Source organism: Sinohyriopsis cumingii, chromosome 4, assembly GCF_028554795.1.
Source record: "Sinohyriopsis cumingii isolate HCF-2022 chromosome 4, ASM2855479v2, whole genome shotgun sequence".
NCBI classification, from domain to species: domain Eukaryota; kingdom Metazoa; phylum Mollusca; class Bivalvia; order Unionida; family Unionidae; genus Sinohyriopsis; species Sinohyriopsis cumingii.
The window spans coordinates 33,325,697-33,347,862 of record NC_142964.1 but is presented as its reverse complement, the minus strand read 5'-3'; the positions used below and the strand labels follow the sequence as shown (position 1 = coordinate 33,347,862).

Below are 22,166 nucleotides of genomic sequence, written 5' to 3'. Positions count from 1 at the left end.
TGCGATCCGGCAAGAATGGGCCAGAAATATATACCCCGTGTTATTATCTGGGATGAAATTTGTGCTGTACCGAGTGCGAAGTTGGAAATGTTTTAACGAGGCTGAAAGTAAACTAGCCGCGATAATTATTTGCAGTGATCAAGGCCAATCAGCTCCAATTGCAGGTGAATCCCCTCATTCATGATTAGCCAAACATGTCGATTACTACGAACAAGTACGTGATGATTATCGGGCTCATTGCAACGGTTGACGGTCAACATGCGGTTCGCTCCAAATCGGAATTCAATGTTACGAAATGCGTAACGCTATTTCTAAACGTCGTTGAAAGTTTTTATAAACCAGATGGCACCCGACCATTTAATCGCTGCTTCACGAAAACTAATTCGAGATGAACTTCAGACACTGCTATTTACACTACACGCAACGAAATTCCCGAATAGTCTTGTTCCACTGACGAAAGTCAAGAACCGATGCTCAGCGACGTCGTTTATATGCCTGATGAGAAAGATGAGCACGTGTTAGCGCCAAGAGGTAAAACGCAGTCTTGCTGGGCGCTCTGATACGCAATCGCGATTCATTCATTACAATGATTAACGATATCAAATCCCACCCTGGTCTAGATCGTTGATATCTTAGGCTGTATCTCAAGCTGAGCGCATATCTCAACTGGGTAGAATAATTTTACTACTAATCAAACACTACAGCATCCACAACAAGGAAATTTAGTATTGCTTGATAATGGAAACATTAGCATCATACTGACGATATGACTTAGGACATAAACGCGTGTTGGATCTTCATCTCCATTATATCGCTGAGTTAAAAAACAAACAAGATTATCTTTTCTTAATGATTCTAAACAATTTAACGTGGAACAGATCGATATCAGATTGATCATACAAGAGGCAATTGAGTGCTAGCTTATCGTGAGTATAACCGTGGTAGAGGCGTTGCTAAATTAATTTTGCGACCATCATCGGAGAGGTAACTATGTATTTTCAGGAACTGGCTTTAATTGTTCGCGGACAAATCTACGTTGGGGAGCAGTTGAATCCAGTCTTAATGTGCATTTTATCAGCGGATCTTACCGCGCTGGAAATACAATGCGTGTTAGTAGTTCTGGTAAGTTCGGTTGTTCTTTTCTACCACCTTTCAGCTCACCAAGTTCATATAGATACATGCCTGTTATGTTGCTCGCTAAAACAGGTTTGTTATCTGTGACTCTTCGTTGCAAATGCGCTATTCATTTCAATTTCATAGACGAGTTTCATTGCAATCGTGCGTGTGACTTCGTTGTTCACCGCGGCAACAACCTCCGGAAGTCTTACCACCATTTTGCGATATCGCTGTCTAATGCTAGCACTCAGCATCAATAGTTCCTGAGCAAACTGATGTACAAACAATCGCTCGGCAAGTGTTTGATTAACTAGTTGTACAATTGCCTGATCATGATTTATACTAGTGTGTCCTAGTCGAACATTTACATAATATAATGAATCTCCATCAGCAATGATACTGCTCCAAGAAATTCTTTGCCGGGATCAATCTACAGCAATTGTAGCCACGTTAAGCGACCAAGTGTATAAGCTCGCCTAAATGCATCTGTGACTACTGATACCGTTTTTGTCGTTCGCGGTTGTAATGGTTTGTATCTGCATTTAGCATCAACTACGGTCAACGTATACTTTTATGTATATATACGATTATTGTGTCGTGCGGCAAAAAATATACATTTGCCTGATGAACTTCGTTGAAATTTTAAATTAAATCATCCATGTTGAATATAATTTGGCTCTGGTAGATACATTTTCCATATTGCCTGTCGGGACCACCTTTGCCACTACCTGGTCGACCCATGCCGCACTAGCTAATTTGTTACGCGCTGCTGCACGTTTCCAATACCCATCTGGGTTATAGTTAATCGATTCTATTATATCTTACCACCTACCAACAATTTACCTTTCATCGCCGAAATCATCAACAAACGTGCAATGATTTCTCTAAAACTTTCAGTTTTGATCGATTTTAAGTCTTGAATCATTTCTACATTGGAGATGTGTCGTTGTAGTAAATCCACATTTTTGTTTCAGAAACATCGTAATGAGATCAAACTTGATCGGTTTGATTGGCTGGAATTTCACCAGCATGTGGTCAGTTTTGCGGATCAAGTCGGATTTCTAATAGTGTACCTGGACCGCAATAATTATATACTGGCAGATGTTTTCCCCGGGATATTTTGCCCATGGCATCCCTGACAATTTACCAAGAGATGCAGCAATAGCACCACCATAACGAATCACTATGATAAGTTTGCATTTTTTGCACCAAAAAGTTCACATGTACATGTAATTTGCATGTCTATTATTACGTATATATATATATATATATATATATATATATATATATATATATATATATATATATATATATATATATATATATATATACATATATATATATATATATATATATATATATATATATATATATATATATATATATATATATATATATATATATATATTAGTTTGACATAGTACACTTTGCATACAGCGTGTGCAGTTGCATATGTTTGTTATTATGCATATGAACACATCATTTTATGTGATACTGATTGGTCGAAATAAGGCCATGAAAGTATTGTGCAGTATTCTCTTTATGATTGGCTGCGATCGTGAAAAAACGTTTTCAACCCCGCCTTATGGAATTTTTGTTTTCAATGAACATTTTTGGCCGCCATTTTTTGATTCGACTCGCGAAAAGAAATTGGGAAAAATGGTCTCGTCTGTTTCAATATTGCCAATTTACCCCCACAGGAGTTTGTTATATCATGTATAAAATATCATAACATGAAAAATGACAAAACCCCCAAGACAAGAACAATAACAACAAGCAAAACTGCCGGTATTCATTAGATGGTAACGAGGGTGGGAGTGGGGATGGAATGAAGGAATATTTATAGCCTTGGATTAAATGTGAACTTACTGAAGTAAATAAACTCACCATTGTTCACAGAAGAATGCAAACATAAACCGGTCTACCGAACTGACAGAACTGTATCCATCCACAGCATATTTACGCGGTAAATATGTGATGCAAAAAATTCCGACTATAAAAGAGATTTGTTTACGACTTCTGCACTATCTAATGTTCAAATACTGCAAATATCCGGTCACAAATATATTGCAGTAAATACGTTTATTTCTGTAACCAGTAATCATCTTTTCACAAAAATATCCCAACAATGTAATGTTTAGTTGTGATGTGAAATTTCAACGTAAACACTGTCACTATTCAAACCGGTACTGTGCACCGTATCAAACAATGTGATATTACGCACATTGGGCATTTTGTGTTGACAAATTTTTGTCTTTTGTAAATTGTTCTGTTTATTTGGATGGACACTTATTCTTTGATTTATAGTTATCAAAAATGTATAATATACTTTTACTATTTCAACTTTGTGACTATTTTTTACGCACAACAAATTAAAGATAGAGCGTCTGTCAGAATGAACGAAATTATTCGTTCTTCTTTCTATGTAAATAATTTCTACTGAAATTAAACTATGTGATAAAAAGAATTTCAAATGGGTAATGATTTAATATTACATTTACGAAACTCGTTACATAATGTCCAGCTTTTGCGAGCCTTGGCTCGCAAAAGCTGGACATTATTCAACTCGTTTCTTAAATTCAATATTAAGTCGTTACACGTTTGAGATCCTCTATTTACGTTCAAGTGCTGATACCACACAAAAAACACACTTGCGTGTCTAAATGACATAATTAAAATCAATCGACACATTCATGATGGTGACTTTCAGTTCATGTATGCAATTCAGGCTAAACTCGACAATCTTCCCGATTCTAACTTGCTGTGTCCCCCTCTCAATGTATAATATATTACAACGCTCTAACCACTTGAGCTATGACACCTGTTTAATATGGGTAAGCAAAATTCGATATATAAAGGTATTCGCACTATGGAAAAATGAATAATACACCCCTCCAAGAAATCAATACAAAATTAAATTTATGTTATTTATTTGGCCCGTTTACCAACTACAACATGAATTAAGTTTTATATTGGCGTTTACTGAGTTTGACACTTAAGGCGTATCAAACAAACCTTGATTCCTCGTTTAGAATTATAACACACAGAATCAAGATTTTTGTTAGGTTCAACACATATCTTTTTTTTGGTCAAACTAAATGGGTGTCGTCATACAGGTAAGGTAAGTACTGAATAACGGAATTCAATTCAGATTATTTTTACCAATATAACAATGTGGCTCCGCAAGGGTATTATGACATTATACAAAACTTAATACTCCTTTGCAAGGAGCAGTAGGGATGGCCGGTATTGGTGTTTTCATGGGGGGAGGGATGGATGCCACAGAGCTATAAATGGTGGGATGAGTCGTAGAACAATGCCGACTTGGAACGCAACGTTGATTCCAACACAACATAAATTTCAAAGTGAATATAAACTTCTTGATTAGCTCGCACAATTCCCACTGAGGCGATTTCCATGTGTCACCTTGGATCTGATATGATTTCTTAGTAATAAATATAAGTACCACTCAGCTATACTAAGCAAAGTCTTTAAAGTGAATGAGTCAAGTTAGACTTACTACTAATATCTCTTAGACTTAATAAATTGGAAATGAGAGTGAGAACTTCATCCTTTCCATAAAATGCAAGCTTTTAAGCTCGTTTGATGATACGAACGATGCATTGTGGTCTACAACTTCCTTGCATTTTGTATTCACATTAAACGGATACATTTCTTTGGAAAGATATATCTGGTACACGACGTGAAATTGCCATAAAGAGTCACCAAATTCGGTTACAAATCTTAAAGAATATCCAAATTTAGAATATAACGTTTCACTGCCCCAAAATTTGAATTTTTGTCATCAAGGAATATGCAATAAATTTGTATATAGATATCTTCCTTCAGTCAAATGGCATGTATCTTTACGAGTTATCTAGCATGATCGAATACATTTAGTAATTATGTACTCTAAGCGAAAACGTGGAGAGGGTAAATATTTTTCTTTTCTGATCATTGTTTTTATAATAAAAAGACCTAATGATTCCGGATTTGGTCAAGAGTTTTACTTTTTTAAGCCATTATTTCCACATTTTGCCCTATACATGTATCGGTAAAAAGAACCGTTTTATACTGTGATTGTACATCTAGATGTCTAAGAATCTGAATCTAGTTTTAACATTTTAAAGGTAAAACTCAAATGTTACAAGTTGATTTTAAAATAAAACTACTAAATATAACACTAAAGAAAACATAATAATTTCAAATATCTGGCATTCAGGTATAAACACTCATCATTCTCCAACCTATACTATAAGAATAACAACTTTTGAAACTTTTCAAATAAATATTTTGAAAGAAATGACCACTTATAAAGGCCTTCGAAAATTATATCAAATGTTGAACAATATCAGATGGTCAACACTGCGATAAGACGAAATCCACTAGACCGAGTTTGACGCAGTTGTATCATAAAGTTCAAGGAGAGTATATGACATTTTGCATGGAAGTAGCTAGATAAAGGGAAATAAAACCAGACCAGATGAGGTTAGAAACTGTTTATAGAAGGCAACTACCGAGGAACTACAAAAAAAATAAATATATGTACCAAAACGTAGCATATAGAGACACGGATTCACACGTCGCGCAGGTAATGCGCGTAACCCATCATAATCGGAGGGAAGAAACACGAAAAACGGGTCTTTATATTCACAATTGTATTCTTATCAAAGTCACTCTGCAGTAAATACTGACTTATGAATCTAATTTAGAAAAAGCTGGCGAAAGAAATTAAGTCAACAAACTTTCATTTTTGAAATCCAGAATATAGTCTACAACATTAGCAGGGCTAGCACCCTGTCAAAGAAATAAACGTTAATTTTTAAAACTCAAATGAGACTAACTTAAAAAATTTTATCAAATTACAAACAGTCTGCCGTATTATGCTTCTGCATGTAGAGACAAATTAATCAAATTAAAATGATAATATGATCAGAGTGGATGTTTTTAATTTTTACAATTAAATATAACATTGTTTTAAGATATTTGGAAATCGACAAGATCGTTACTTCAAACTTGAATCGAACAACCTGAAAAGAATGTGCGTGATGCAGGTCCTTTAGATAATGACTAGTGGTCATAACAAATGAAGAAGTCATTGATATTGAATGCCAGAAACATGACTCGAAAAGTTTTAAAAACTCCATGTAATAATTACTCAGTGCATATAACCGAGTGTAACTCTAAATAATTAGGATTGAATAGTCAGAGAGCTGTACAAATATTCACCGACTCGCAGTTTGTTAGTTCATCAAGCCTAAAATGTTACATATTTTCCTTGATCAGCTAAACATACAAATAATTACTATGACGAAAATGCGGAGTCTTCAACCTCTCGTTAAAATCTCTTTGAATCTTTAACTGTTATAATGCATCTCCTGGTGATTTCAATCCGTGCATTGTCAATAGACCACATGAATAATGATAAAAACCAACTGTAAGCAGACTGAATATCAACATTAAAGATGAGTATGGAAAAGTAATAGGTTTTCATGATATGTCAATTACATATATCCTTACAATAGCGCAGGCAAATGAAGTTGCCGTTTATGGCTCAATAAATCACAGAAAATATCTTTAATATATCCAAGTGATTTTAGTTTTCAATTCGCTAAGGAAGACAAGATTATGAAGGCGAATATCAACATCTAGCGTTGTTTGTTTGTTTCTCTTTTTTGTGCTACTATATTTGCTAGTTTCACAACACCACAAATAATATATAATGCATCTGGATTTGATTATCCTCCATCACATTTTGCAGAATAAGTGAGCTATAAGAAAATGAACATATCGGCTTATATTCAAGTTTTATCAAGTTAATTGAAAATATTGAAAGTGAAATTGATTTGAGATATGTTATATTAATGGTAACTAATAGCATTCTCTTGCATGTAGTATATATGATTAAGGAATTGAAGTAACCAATTTATTTGAAAGAGCCCAATTAATATAGTCACCAGAATGAACGATTAAGGTAAGGAGTTATTTAGAAGATAAAATATTGAACAAATTAGACTTAGATTAGGCCCAATAGTTTAATATAATTATATCTTCATTCTATAAAGTTAGATTTTAAAATGGGATACGTCATAAACTTTATCAAAATGGCAACTTCACTTCCTAATGGAGTATCATTGATAGAAAATAATTTACTGTTTAAGGTTGTCATCCAAATGGAGATAACGAGAAAAGATCAGACTCGATAGCAATATAAGGAAATGCAATAAAATCAACGAGTTCAACAAAAACAGAACAAAGTCACTACATTACCTAAACAAAAGACTAAGAGAGCAAGGTGTAGTTACTCAGTACATAAATAGTTTCGATGAAGTTTTGTCTCGATATTTTTCCACTCAATCTCACACAGGTCGTACTTTAGACAAAACTACACTTGATGATTTTGACAATTCGTATGGTTGGCAGATAACTGTTGAATATATAACTATTGCAGTTGTCATTGGCCGTATGGTTTATGTAGGCGATACATTTCTTAAGAATAGGCATCTGTATAACTACATATAGCTAAGTAGATAGCTATAGAAAGATGGCAACATATGGAAATATATAAATCAGAACAAACGGGAAGACTTTCCAGGGTGTTAGGCATTTTAAACCATATTACTTTATGTCGCACACTCCAAATAGAATAAAACAAGTGGAAAAACCTAGGATAGAATGACTAGTTTAACTGTACCTGTAAAACGTAAAACAGATAGAAACATTTTCATCAGTGACACTATCAGAATAATGCTGATCATACACAAAGCATTTCTCACGGTTGTGACGATTTTTGTTTAGGCTGAACACTCTCATGATGGTCTGAGATTCATGATTACCTTTTATGGTAACCAGCGCCAGTGAGAACAAGTAAACTAGAGTAAGGTATAATTAGTGACAAACTGAGATTGTTTGGACCAAGAGTACAAACCATTAGTACTGAAGCTGTTCAGCCTATGGTAAAAGGAACGATATATTTACCATGTCACCTGATCTCACGATATTGACAAATCATTGTGCGTTGTATCAATTTATTTTTTCTTATGATTTATAATTACACTGAATATAGAGCATCATAAGTGACAAAAGGTGAAAATCACGATTATGAATTGGAGAATATGTCTCAGGCAAGATACAGCTATATATAATGAATACTTATGGAAACCATAAGAACAAAAATCGATTTAATCCCTTTTTGATTATAAAACAAGAAAAAGAATAGCTTATATAGGTACTAATATTACATTACAAATGTCATTTAATATATCAATGCTGACTTTAAAAAGTGTATAGATACTGTGTAATATATAATGATCAATGTAGAAAGATTACCTAACATGCTGTATTTACACTAACTATGCACATAGTAACTGAAGAATACCATTGAATTTCAAATTGTGAATTTTATTACATGCCACATAAGTTACTTTAAACTTCTTTTTCCTTTGCAAACCTATCCTTATCCTATTGCGACCATTAATCGAGTATGTATTGCTTTTGTAGCATTCGTTTCGTTTTATGTATCCAGTATTCATTGTTATTTTCTAAGGATTATTTTTATTTTGTTTAGAGTGGTTTGCAGCTTTATATCTTTAAATTGAAATAGAATATATTTTTCATGGTAGAACCTTGAGCCTGTTCTTTTGGCGTATCGAAATTCACGTGCACGTTTTGGTGCTTGTATTGACTGATGTTATTATCTTCTTCAGTATAATGCCAGTAAGAGTTCTTTAGATTTGAAAAATATTTTTCTCCGATTCCCAACAATGAAAATATTTGTCATATCTTCTCGATTTCACCAGCACATTTTTTACCATTAAATTACTTCCATTTGCCAATGTTTCGGACTTGAATGCATCAGTGATGGACCAGTATCGGTTTGCAAGAAACGTACAACATATACAGTTATACTGAAATAATTTTTAATTGGCATCCAAAAAACCATATCTTTTGCTTCAAAGGTAACATTTAAAGATTCTCGGCAATATAGCTTCCTTGATGGCCCTTTAAATTTTCACATGGTTCATTATTGTTTTTTTTTTCTTGCATTACTTTATACAGGAAAGTGGGACATAAGCCCTTCTAAGGGGATCACTGGTTTTCTAAGCTAGACAGATCCCTTGACCCAATTTACTTTGTGAATTATTTGGTAAAATTTACACTTCCATACATATCCAGTGATCATTTAATTTTTAATAACAACTACTTTACTATAAAAAGGGCAGCGCTTGATGTGATGTCGGTTACCTTTTTTCAGAATGTTTTTGGTCAAGATTAGGAAGGAATAATTTTCTACACCACTTCAGCCACCGCTTTCATTTCTGTTCAAACTTGCTAATTCAGATAAATTGTCTGGACAGAAGTTCTAACAATGTAATCGCTCGGTCCTTCCTGCACTTCAACACTCAGCTCAAACCAAGCATGCGGATGGCAGGCTTTGTAAACAACTCCACCATCATAGATTACAAATGCTTTGCCTTGATTTCGAGATTGCGCATGGACATAATGTTCTTTTCAAAGTTCGAAATGCATATTAGGAAGAAAGCATGCTTAAGAATTCTAAACATCTAACAAAAATTATATAATATCCATATTTCGGAATCAAAAGATTAATATCCAACATTTGTACTAGTTTGTGAAACATCTGTTCGCATGTTAATCATTTAAATAATCCAAACATTTTTGGTAGTTTTCTCAGTGAAGTGACTTTTATTTATTTAGAGAAATAAATGTTTTCATTGTTTCTATTTCAATTACTACCCGAGCGCGAAAGCTTTAAATGAAATATTAAGCAATGCAGTTATTTATATTTTGAAATATATGCTTCTTTCCACTATTTCGCTTCTAACAAAATTCAGCTTGTTTATATCTTTGTACTCCATTGTCCCAGTACTACGAAGCACAGGAGAATTTCACAAAACCATTGGCTTCGCACTTATGGGATGATGCAGCTATATGAAGTCGTAATGGATGTAAGTGTTGGTGAAACACACCTATATAACATAATGCCTATTATTTCTATCATAGGATGCCAGATAAACAATGTGAATGCATTCGCAGAAACAGAAAGACAAGGGAGACAAGGGAATATAGTTTCTGCTGAGTCAAGGAGGGGACAGTTAGATAATGACGATGGATGCAAAGAAAGCGAGGAAAGTTTCAGCGATCGTACCGAAAATGACAATCAGAGACCACAGTATCACGTGGTATTTGAAGTTCTGCTAACATCTGTGTACCATGTTCATTATATATATATATATATATATATATATATATATATATATATATATATATATATATATATATATATATATATATATATATATATATATATATATATATATATGAATAGAATGAAAACCAAATTATTATGAGCTCATTTTTGTCTCCATTAACTATATAATGTCAAAATCGTGCAATATTTTACGATATTACATTCACGTGAACGACAGGTGTGCCCAGTAGTGTATTAGGAACTACTTTGTAAACAAATCATGTACATTCATGTAGTAGACCATCTACGATTTGGTTGATTGAATTTTTTTCTGAATGAACTAAAGCAGATGTTTCGTGGACTGCCACATATCAGTTGCTTTGCAATATTTCGAGTTAACTTTTTTGATACAATGTTTCGGATTTAGGCTAGCGAAAGACACCAGGAGGTCCAACAATTGCTGGGTCCCTACAAATAACACGCAAGTGACAATGCATAAACGTGTCTTCTATAGCTGGTAATAAGAATGGCAAAAAATATACTTACAGTTTTACATCCTGAATATCCTCTAAATGTAATTTCTTAGTTCTGCAAATCCGCATTACATGAGCCATGTCATGGGTTCCAAAGCTTGATTGCATATTTCGAAATTGTAATGTAATTTCGACTACATTCCACGTGCAATTACATCCTCCTTACTGCACTCAAAATGAAACAAACATTATGTTCTCTAGCGTCTTTTTGATACTTACAATTGAAAGACTTCATATTTTTCAAACATTCAATGACAGAACAGAAACACTTGCAGACGTTAACACGCTGCTCCCTTTCTGCTGAAATCAGATGTACTTCATGTAGAATTGACACAGATAAATCCACTCATTATCACGAAATTTAGTAGAATCGACAAAAATACCAAAATCTATTCATTCCAGACTAAATGAAAAAGTTGTTGCAATGTACAGTCATTCACAATAGAACTCTAAAGTTCAATCTTAAGTAGACCAAAACGCCATTTTCTTTCGGAAGTGGTATCTAGCGCGCGACTAGGTTCAAATGTATCTGGGCGGAGTTATATGCGCATTAGTAATGTTGCTGTTGTGTAATGATGAATCTGCGCTAGCCATGTGTATTTAGCTTGGAATACAGCATAAATCAGTTACTTTGTTTCTTGTAGTGTATTTTTGTATATATAATTAAGCCTTAGGTAGAATAAGAAATGACCATATGATTAAAAGGTTACTATATTTGTATGGAAAGTATGAACTGTTTTGTCGGATGGATATACTTCATTCCCAAAGGTCGTGCAGTATATCCATCCGAAAAACTCGTTCATATTTTCCCATGCAAATACAGTAACCTATAAGTATTACACCTATTATTTCATATACATATTCTGAATATATCTAGGGAAATTATTTTTTTTTATATTATTTATTAATATTACAAAAGCAATGTGTGATTTGGATTTTTAACGAAGCTTTGACAATTTTTTTTCACTAATATCGCTACGATGTATGCAGTATGGCAGTTTATAGTGATGGCTAGCACTGGGCATCACGCCGCAGAACACGCTGCATCACATCTCACCCAGTCAGATTATCCTGACACCAGGCCTTCCAGTCATAGCACTAAAGCTGAGCGCTAAGCGATGTAGCTGTTAGTACCATTTTGCTCAAGTTTTTGGTATGACTCGGCCGGGGTTCGAACTCGCGACCTCCCGCATCAAAGGCGGACGCTCTAACCACTTAACATTCAAGATGTGTATGGAAACTTGCTGCAAAGGCAACATCATTTATTTATTTTGAAAGAAAATAAATTACTTTAGCGACTTTTGTAAGTGATGTTACAGGGCATGATGATTATAACGAGTAATCATTTTGTTAAACACTGTTTAAATCAACGCATAATGACAATTGCTGAGTATTTGTAGAACGACAAAGCTACAAGCGATTGTCGAGAATGATTACATACCATAGTTCGTTTTGTAAAGAGAACGCTTGCAAAGAAAGTTCGATCGATTTGGATGTCAGATTCTTTAGACCCGATTGTGTGGGGGCTTTTAGTTTCAAAATTATTCTGAGCTGTTCTCAGTTATCTTCAAATGCTGTTAATAAAATGACAAACTTTAGAAACTGAATAACATGCTAAGTTTATCATTGTTATTATTATTGTTATTATTATTATTATTATTATTTTCAAAACAATAGAATGTAATTAGAAACCTCCTAACCGGACTCTGGAGCCCATAATTTGTCTGTGTACATTTATATGGAAACTATGAGCATGGAATATTATCCATTTGTAGCTAGTACAAGATCAGTGAAACTTCTGTCGATAACAAATTACAAATTTGTTGGATGATATTTTTCCATAATTCACGCTTTGTTAATTAAATATCGATTTGTCAGCACTATTTTGAGTGATACATTATAAAAACCACCCACTTCAACGTTAATTTGCACTCTCACACAATATTTTCAAAACATACGTTCTTTTATCATATATATTTTTCTGATTTTATCAATGAACCTATAAGTATTCCTGGTAATCAAACTGCTGCTGATATCTCGTCCAATTGTTTTGAAAAAAATAATGTGGCTTTACGAAAAGTGTATGCTCATATACCAATAGCTTTAAAAAATATTAGCATTTTACACCTTTAGCTTTTTGTATTTGTTTCTGGAACGTTTCTAAATCATCACGAAAGAAAGTAGCTTCGCAAAAGAAAGATACTCGCATACAGTTATATTTTTGTGGGACAGTCAATGCATACTAGTTTAAAACAGTAAATATTTTGGCAGAGATTACTGGCGTTAGAAGACATATAAGACAGTAAAACTGAACAAAATGTACTGCTTGGCAAGTGATCTGATTATTGCTATATGAAAGGCGTTACTTATTCAAAGCGAAATATTTACAACAAATAAACACCTCTGATATAATCAGGACGGAAGAGCCTACTAACTCTATAGTAGTCTGCACGCAGAGTATAAATAAAGTGAATCCATGTTCTAGAAATTATAAAAAATAACTTTACAGTTAATATATTTTCTACCTAATTAGTAGAACAGCAAGCATATAGAAGACTGAATATAAAACAAATAGCTAAATATTAAAACTAATACCACTTTAATCAATAAATGGAAAGCGAAAAGAAACCCATAATTAATCATAATTATCAGACAGGATTAAATTCATCTCTTACAGTAAGTTACCGAATGATTTAAAAAAGGATATTCATTTAAAATAGATTCCCTAACTGAAATGGTATAGAAAAATAGCATTGATTATTCCAGTTTCTTTGAGGGCGATTGTCTGAAAGGAAACTTGATACAATATGTACTACCAGATACAATAATTACATAGATTAACTATATATTTAATAGTCTAACTATACAGATCTATTGACTGTAAAGGCAATAGGTTAATATGTTTAAATGGTAGACAAATTGCCTAACGACCATGGAATTAACTTCATGTGGATAAAATCACAGAAATCAGAAATACGTTACGTAAAGAGATAAAACATTACCTTGTTTAAAGAGATAGAACATTACATAGGTGTAAGAAAAAAGTTTAAAACAGCAAGTGTTTGTTTTTCTTTACCTTGTTGAGGTTTTCGTATCAAGTTTATCTAACTGAATAGTTGTTTCATCTACTACTTCAGAAGACTTTTCTCTGGCGTTTACAGAATTGCTGCTAGAACAAAATCAAGTTTCAAAATATGACGATATTGTAGCATCTGCTCTAATTGAATAATAATGAAATGGCAAGTAAATCAAGCATCGATAATGAAATTTATCACGACTGATTTCATATGGTTACTAAATACGAAGAATATTTGCAGGGACGTAGCGGCAAATAAACCTAAAGGACTCAGTGTTAGTACAATTTCTCAGGATTATTGCATAGAACCAATCCTCTCGAGACAAGTTGTTGCGTGTAGGTTGAATCGAGCCTATTCTTATTTTGTCATATTTGGAAGGCAGCCCAGTGGTGAAGCCCACCTATATTACCATGGAATGACAGTCTATGAACAATTAACAATCTAATCTTCGTGTCGAATTGGAAAAAGCATGGTACATTATATTATCTAATGAGAATTTGTGGATGTTTATTACATTATTTGAAATGATTATAAGAACAGCATATTCTAGTAAATAAACGATAAAAATAAAACCAAGACTATATGAATATACAAGAGATTCTATAATCTTGAAAAGTACCCGAATAGTCTAGGAAGGAATGACTGCTAATAGCAACAGGGAGTAAAGCTTAGATATTGAATGTTGAAAACAATTCTTATGATTTAATAACCACGATTAATAATTACACTGAATATAACAAAGTACAATTCTAAAGTACTAGAATTTAATCGCTAACAGTTTATAAATGCATTTACATAAACAGATGCAATTTTTCCTTGATCAACTAAACAATATAAAGAATTGCTGTAAAGACTCCTAAGTCTACCCTGTTTATAAAAAATGTGTATGTGGGTGATTTAGATCTCGTACGGCGTAATAGCGGATAGTTTCTATGGGATAGGGCTACCATAAGCAGATTACATAGCGGAATTCGATATGGAAACTTAAAAGCAATCGATTATAATGGCTATGCCAGTTCAATTTTATATAAATGACAAAAGTACCTTGAAGATGCCCTTCAAAGTTTACGTTTACTTTATAGTGGACACAAAAAAGGAGAAAATAGTAGAATATGTCAATCACTAAACAATGACTTTGTCTTGAACACCCGTTCTACAAAGTAATAAAGCTTCTGTACAAAAACATTAGTCTTCCAAATAGGTCAATGACGATATAAATAAACGGAGAGGACAAGTTTGTAACGAGGCTGAACTTGTAACCCTTTGAGACCAAAATGAGCTTAAGGAAAACAAAACGTGTACATTCAGTGATATGAAATGTATTAAAGTGTATATGTATATTCTCTTCCTCTCACACAAATGACAATGACTAATACAAGCATAACAAGAAAATATTCAATGTCATACATAAAAGTCAGTACTATAATAATTAACTATAGTAATCACATCATTGACAGTTTATAATAGTCACATTCTACCGTGCTGTGGTTTAATAGCCGAATATTAGCGTGATAAACTTTCGTAGCCAAAATAGGCTAAATTCAAGCAGTAATATACTACTTAGCTTACATTGTCGAACACTACTTAGCTAAATATTCATTATTATGTTGTCCTCAACATAATGATCTACTGCCAACTGGTGGTGCACGCCTTCCTTATACAACAATACTACTATCAAATAGCTGGAAGGATAAAACTGGTAACCATTCACCCGTCTACCTCAGTCCAATACCACGTAGCTACATTGCCAAGTTTACTGGAAATCACTACACTCTTAAGCACTCTTTGTATACCTCATTGCCACTCTCACCTCAGGTATTCATAGTCCCATTACATATCTAAACATAAGAACACTTTACAAATAATCTGTTTCACGACTTCTACCTAAATTAGTAAAAACATGTATGTTATACAAAACAGCACGGTGTACTAAATGTGACGATTTCATTATTTGGTACTTGGTATTTGGCAGACGAATCATATCGGGTATTTTGTTGTTGTTGTTGTTGCTGTTGTTGTTGTAGGGTTTAACGCCATTCTTCAACATAAGGTAGGCTATATACATGGTGGCCAGTATAACTGGTGGCGGAAGAACCCTAGAAAACCCGGGGAAGAACCACCGACCCACGAGAAGCTACTGGCAAACTTTCTCACGTAGCCACGTTAGCCGAGACTGAGGCTCGAAGACACGTAGACAGGTGGGATGTCAGTGATCCGGAACTGTGAGCGCTTTAGAACACTCAGCCACTCGGGGCCCTCAGGTATTTTGTATAAAAGTTAATAATATATCAACCGAAAAATCTACTGAACTTTCAAACCTACAAAACAAGTATATGATAACTCTAAAATATTTAAAACACTCTTGATTTCAGGAGATTAAGTAATATATCATTTCATTGACAAGCTATAGAATTATATAGCAAAATTTACGGCCAATTTAAGAAAACAAAAGTGCTGAAATATCAACCTAGAGAGTGACGATGAGGGAATAAGCATCATCAATTCAACAATTTCAGAGCGGTTTGAAATGTGTGAAGTAAGAGAATAATGAATATATACGAGTTAATGAGCTTAACATTCGTGTGAAAACACTGGAAGACATATTATCAGCTATCAGTAATAACCATATATAATTACAAGGGGGAGAGGTTAATGTGAGTGAAATTAAGATTTTATATATATATATATATATATATATATATATATATATATATATATATATATATATATATATATATATATATATATATATATATATATATATATATATATATATATATATACACACATTTTGTATACAACTCGATGTCATTTTCCTTTCTCCCTCAGGAATGCTGTGTAATAGGGGATAATAATACCACGAGTATCAACGTAGGTAAGTAAAAACAATAATTCCTATCAAGGCAGTCATTACATGAAAAAATTATATGCACCTTGTCTTGTTTTAAGATTGACTTAAATATTCACAGAGTATAACATGGTCAAAATTTATATATCTAGCGGGTATGCCCAATGTGACCGTGTGAGACTAATTGGCGCGATGGCAAGAACACGTATTTGATGTCCGCATGTAACGAATCTCAGAATTATAGTATTCGTTTGTCACACCCACGTGATCGATTCTTGCGCCAGCTATTATATAGCAATACAGAAAACAAATGTAGTATTCATGGTATGTACAACAAATGTATTAACTTGCAACTGGTCTTATCTTTGGCGATTGTTAACCAAACGTCTCCAGTGTACACGCACACTTCTTCATTCGAATAGCGAGAACATGCAGCATGTACCTTTTCCAACGTGTTATTGTCACGATTTCATGAAGTGATAGACGTCACTGTGTACCGGCGAACAAATGAACGTTATGCAGACTTTAACATTCACAAAGTAGATCGTCAAAAATTAGTCTAGTTCTCTTACACTTCTATACTTTTAAATTATTTGTCAAGCCATAAGCTACCAACCTTCCTATCCTCAAATTTCTCACTATAATCATACATAACCACCCTCTCATCCTTTATAGATGTTTCCGTGCACTCGTGAGCTACCTACCACACGAGGACATGTCTTTTTGTTTTGACAAAAACATTTGGCCACCCAAACTTTTGTGAGCCAATGTTTTCAGAAACCCCAGACTCCGAACTTAATTTCTAATATATTTTTCAGAAAGTCGCTAGTGCGATACCATGTGAATAGTTCCAAAAAGCATTTCCCCACCATCACTCAAATGTTGCACGAAAACACTTGGCCACCCACCATTCCATCAAACCTAAGTTTAAAAAAACCCACTAGGCTACCAACCCTCACAAACAAAATAAATAAAAAAATTTAATCTATGATTCAAGCCTTTAGCGTATTTTGTAGCGGTGCTAATATAACTTAACTCATGTTTGTTTTTCTCCATCATCTACATCCTACCTTCGAAGATACATAGACAGTAATTACAAAACACAACAATTGCAAAACGGTCATAGAAATGACAATAAATAACATCTGCAAGACGGTAAAAATAATCAACATCTTCATCACCATAAGTAGTATGATGACGGTGGTCTTGTATTTTTTGCTCATCTAGGTCAAAGCCTTCTACTCCCATAACTTTGTCCTCAAATCTACATTTACGCATGCGAACCCACGCGTGAAAGTTGCCATGAGGAGCCTATGCATGAGAAAACAGATGTGGGGAGAAAACTTCAGCATAGATAAATAACCAAAACAATTGATATTATCATACTGCTACTTTGTCCGTCAATGCCATCTTTACATCCAGGAATTTTTTTATCTGTGTAATAGCAGAATTTGTTATTTTCGGAAATATCCTTTTAACAACCAAGACATATTCTTAGCGTCAGCTGTCTACTTTTGACCATATATTGCTGAGATTCAATCAAGATGACAGAGCTGTACTTGGGTTCTAGCTAGCATATCAAAAGTTTACAATATTTGTCGGTCACCAACGAAATTGTTCGTCAGATCTCATGTTTGATTGAGGCATTATTGTACGCACCTAGGGGACCTTTCTACAATATCCCAAGTTGTGAATCATCTGGCAAAACCGCTAGCAAGTTATTCGCATCAAAAGCACGGAATAATTGTGATCGGATATTAGACTAACTGTGAAACACGAACAGTGACGTTAGTGTTGTCTCTATTGTGCGACCCTTCCACCATGGTGATTGGTGTAGAAATATATACATTCAGGTTTATTTTGTTATCAGATAATAATCATCGACGTGACGCACTGGGGTGCATTTGTAAAGACAGTCAGCATCACAGCATTGATTTGATGAAGAATTGACTCAGAATTCATCACTGGTGTTGTATACATCATCGTTGTCTTCCATAAGTTACTGCAAAACGTAACAATTGATGATATTTTTATTTAACCGCAGACCAATTAATGCGACCTCATTAATTACTCTTTAGGCTTTGCGAGTCCACTTATGTCAACAGTGAGGAAGCTATTGTAGAAACACAATTATGTCTTCGTTTTGTGTGCAATGTCGCAAGAAAGTAAGTGCTGCATATCTAACGTGGATTCAAACACGTGAGTGCAGAGTTGCAATCATTTAAACTTAGGTGTGCCTCAAAGAAGTTCACATTTGTGAGAACATCTGGTTCCACTGGCAAACGCATAAGCGGGTAAAAACGGCTCGGTGGCTGTCATGTTGCGAAGCTACCTGAGATACCATGGAGCAAATACTCTGGTGAAAGGTACATCTTCTGAAAGAATTGTATGGGTCTGGAACACGGCTGGATATACAACTTAATTCTCACAACCAAACAAAGCTGGAGTTAAAACGTTTAGTGATATCAATGCACGCCAACGTGCTGATATAGATCTCATCCACGACTTGAACGCGATCAATTATAACTAGAAGAAAGAATCGCCATTCTGACCATACTACATACAAGTAAGTATACTAAGATTCCACTGGGAGGCAGACAAAGTACACTCACTGGAGATAAAGCACATTGATTATAATAAAAGTGGATAAGTCTATTACCGTCCTCCAGGTTTATAGAGGGTTGAAACTCCTGTTGAAAGGTTTGCAAGCGCGGAAAAGGGTTATCCACGGGGTTTGATCGAGCATGGTTGACCAAACAGGTATTGTGACAAACGTTGATGGTATTTTTCCTCACATGTACGGGTACGCGAACCTAAATGCAAGTATGCGTTGACCATTGTAGATATTGCCAGTAGATACAAAATGCAGAGCCTTTGATGTCTAAAAATTTAGCGAGTGATACAGATGCGCTTAGACGTATTTACACATACGGACCGTTGAAATGGCTATGTTTCTTGCAAAAGGACCCATGCAACGAATTTTCTGGTTCCACTGCGTTGTTGTTAAACAAAATATACGTTGCGGATTCTTCTTGGACAAGGTAATTGTCATCGTGACCAGGTTATTGTGGAACAATTTAACTGTATACTTGCGAGTCGAGTATTCAGACATCAGTACACTCAAACCTAGAATGCTCGATATTGCGCAGAAAATTGTCACCGTTACCTTTAAAATGATTTCACAATCACCTGCGTTAGTCGCACTCAGAAACAATTTTGTTTGGTACCTGAGGGGCGGTATGTTAGAAGGCAGACAACGACATGGTCCATTGATGCATTTACAATCTTTGACCTTATTGATACTCCTAAATAACCAACATGTTACCATTTGTGATATGCTGGAGACTGCTCTGCGGTACAACCATCACGTATAGCATTTACACAAGAGGAATTGCAAGTTGTTCCAGCGGATACGGAACTACATCCAAGGGTTATATTGGGATCTGCGCGTGCCGATAAACGTAAGTAGTCATCAGGGATAATCCAGCGTTATGTGTCGTTTCAAGTGAAACAAACTGACCTTGTTGCAACGACGCACATCCATAGTGTTTCTCTGATTGAATCAGATGTGCTATGTGTGCGAATCCACTTTGCTTGCGATGATATTCCACATACATATCCTGTCCTAGATACTTTTATATAATTTTGACACCTTTGAGACACCTTTCGCATTCTTGATGCTTTTAGAGACAGCAACCACGATCGAATACATTTTTGGATGCAGTCCCACATATTACTCAATAGGTTTATCCGAGCACTCATCTTGGAATTTACCAACAACTTTTTATGTTCGTTACTGAGCAGCATCTTTCGGTTACTGGCTGGAGCCAAGCCCATTTACTAGCCACGCGTCACGCACGTCGGTGAATACATCATAGGTGATAATATGCATCAATAACGAGAACAAGTCCGTGTGCAGAATCTTGATGTTTTCGCCTTATCGCGGCTTAAGTATATCATACATGAGCAGTTTCAAAAAGTCCAAAACAGAGCAGCCAACTTACACAGACTTTGTCAACTTAAATGTCGACTTTTATCTGTGTACAGCAATAAGTCCATCATCGAAGATCTTTCGGGACTAGGATACTGGGTCAGTAATAAGCCTTCGAAGCTTATCTTGTTCACTAACAACGACAAGGTCGACTCGAATCCGTTTCCGAAGATTTCTCAATAGTCTAACCGAACATGGTATTGTTCGGTAGCTTGAAAACAATCTTTCTGAAACTCATTCGTCGATTCGGTACGCAGGTTTGTTTTCATTAGAATGCACGGGTCATAAATGTACTTTGGCGAAACTGCAACACTCGGTGGATTTTTCTTTTGCGCATCCCGAATCATGGATACTGCTGTAGGCTCTGTACATGAAAAGCATGATTGCTTTAAGTCATAGCTGGGTGGATTCATTAATCCTGCTTGATACGCGGATAACCGCATGGTACCAGTGCAGAGTATGATCATTATAAGTGTGGCAAAGATCGTCCAGATTATTAAGATCAACTTCAATAGAAGTATCCATGGTCGCTGTTTATGATTTTACTCATGTACATGTTTGTCAATGTCTCCATTCAAAAGGGATGTTCTGCATCATTGCCCATCTATACAACTGTTGGTGTCAAGACACATGATGTAAACTTTGGGGGTCGTGGGATCCTATCCATTCATAGCTGGGTTGTAGACGCGTGCGTAACAGTTGCTCCCGATTGAAAACATGTCGTGGGATTCCACTTTCAATAAGCAGGTGCTGATCAGTGTCGGTGTCGGTACTTTCACCTCAACCAGTGCTTTAAGTAATAAGGCGTTCCACATGATTCCCAGTGACAAAAAATAGTTCGGAGGAATTAACTTGTATACGTGCATGGCTGTATCGCAAGACGTCTCAAAGGCATACACGAGCAGAAGAACATCTGTTCTCCAACACAGATCGTGATAGTCGCTATTGTTTTTGCTGACCAAACCTTGTTTGCCTGTTATTAGTCATCGGTAAATAAACCGTTGCGAGAGCCGACATATGTGGCAACTGAACTTCAAACGTGTCCTATCCACTTATATGAGTAAACTACATACATATATGACTAAACTACTTTTCTAGTCATGAGCTGAAGGTTGTAAGTGTTAGTGGTATCATATCAACTGGTGATTTGGAGTCGCTCATTGGACCCCTCCGTAAGGTTACTGCCTAGCTTGTTTAGGTTAGAATTCAGAAGCTGCAATGAATGTTTCCACGTTGATGGTGATTATGCTTATTGGTACCTTTGATGCTGCTGCAATCAATTCCTTGAGTAATTAGGTGACCATCAAAACAACACAACGTACGAAATACCACAGGGTTTGTTGTTAAAAGAAGGTAAATTCGCAACTGTAGATTGCATACACTGTGTGCT

The 22,166-nt window shown here is 35.0% G+C and overlaps 1 protein-coding gene across 1 annotated transcript in view; it reads left to right on the top strand.

Moving 5' to 3' along the window:
• The window catches only part of LOC149800906 (uncharacterized), a 76,092-nt gene that overhangs the window by 16,974 nt on the left and 36,952 nt on the right, over nucleotides 1-22,166 (top strand). Inside the window, exons 5-6 of the mRNA XM_089956752.1 lie at nucleotides 10,141-10,319; nucleotides 16,767-16,812. Coding sequence (XP_089812878.1) covers nucleotides 10,141-10,319; nucleotides 16,767-16,812 — 225 coding nt within the window. The remainder of the gene's footprint in view (nucleotides 1-10,140; nucleotides 10,320-16,766; nucleotides 16,813-22,166) is intronic.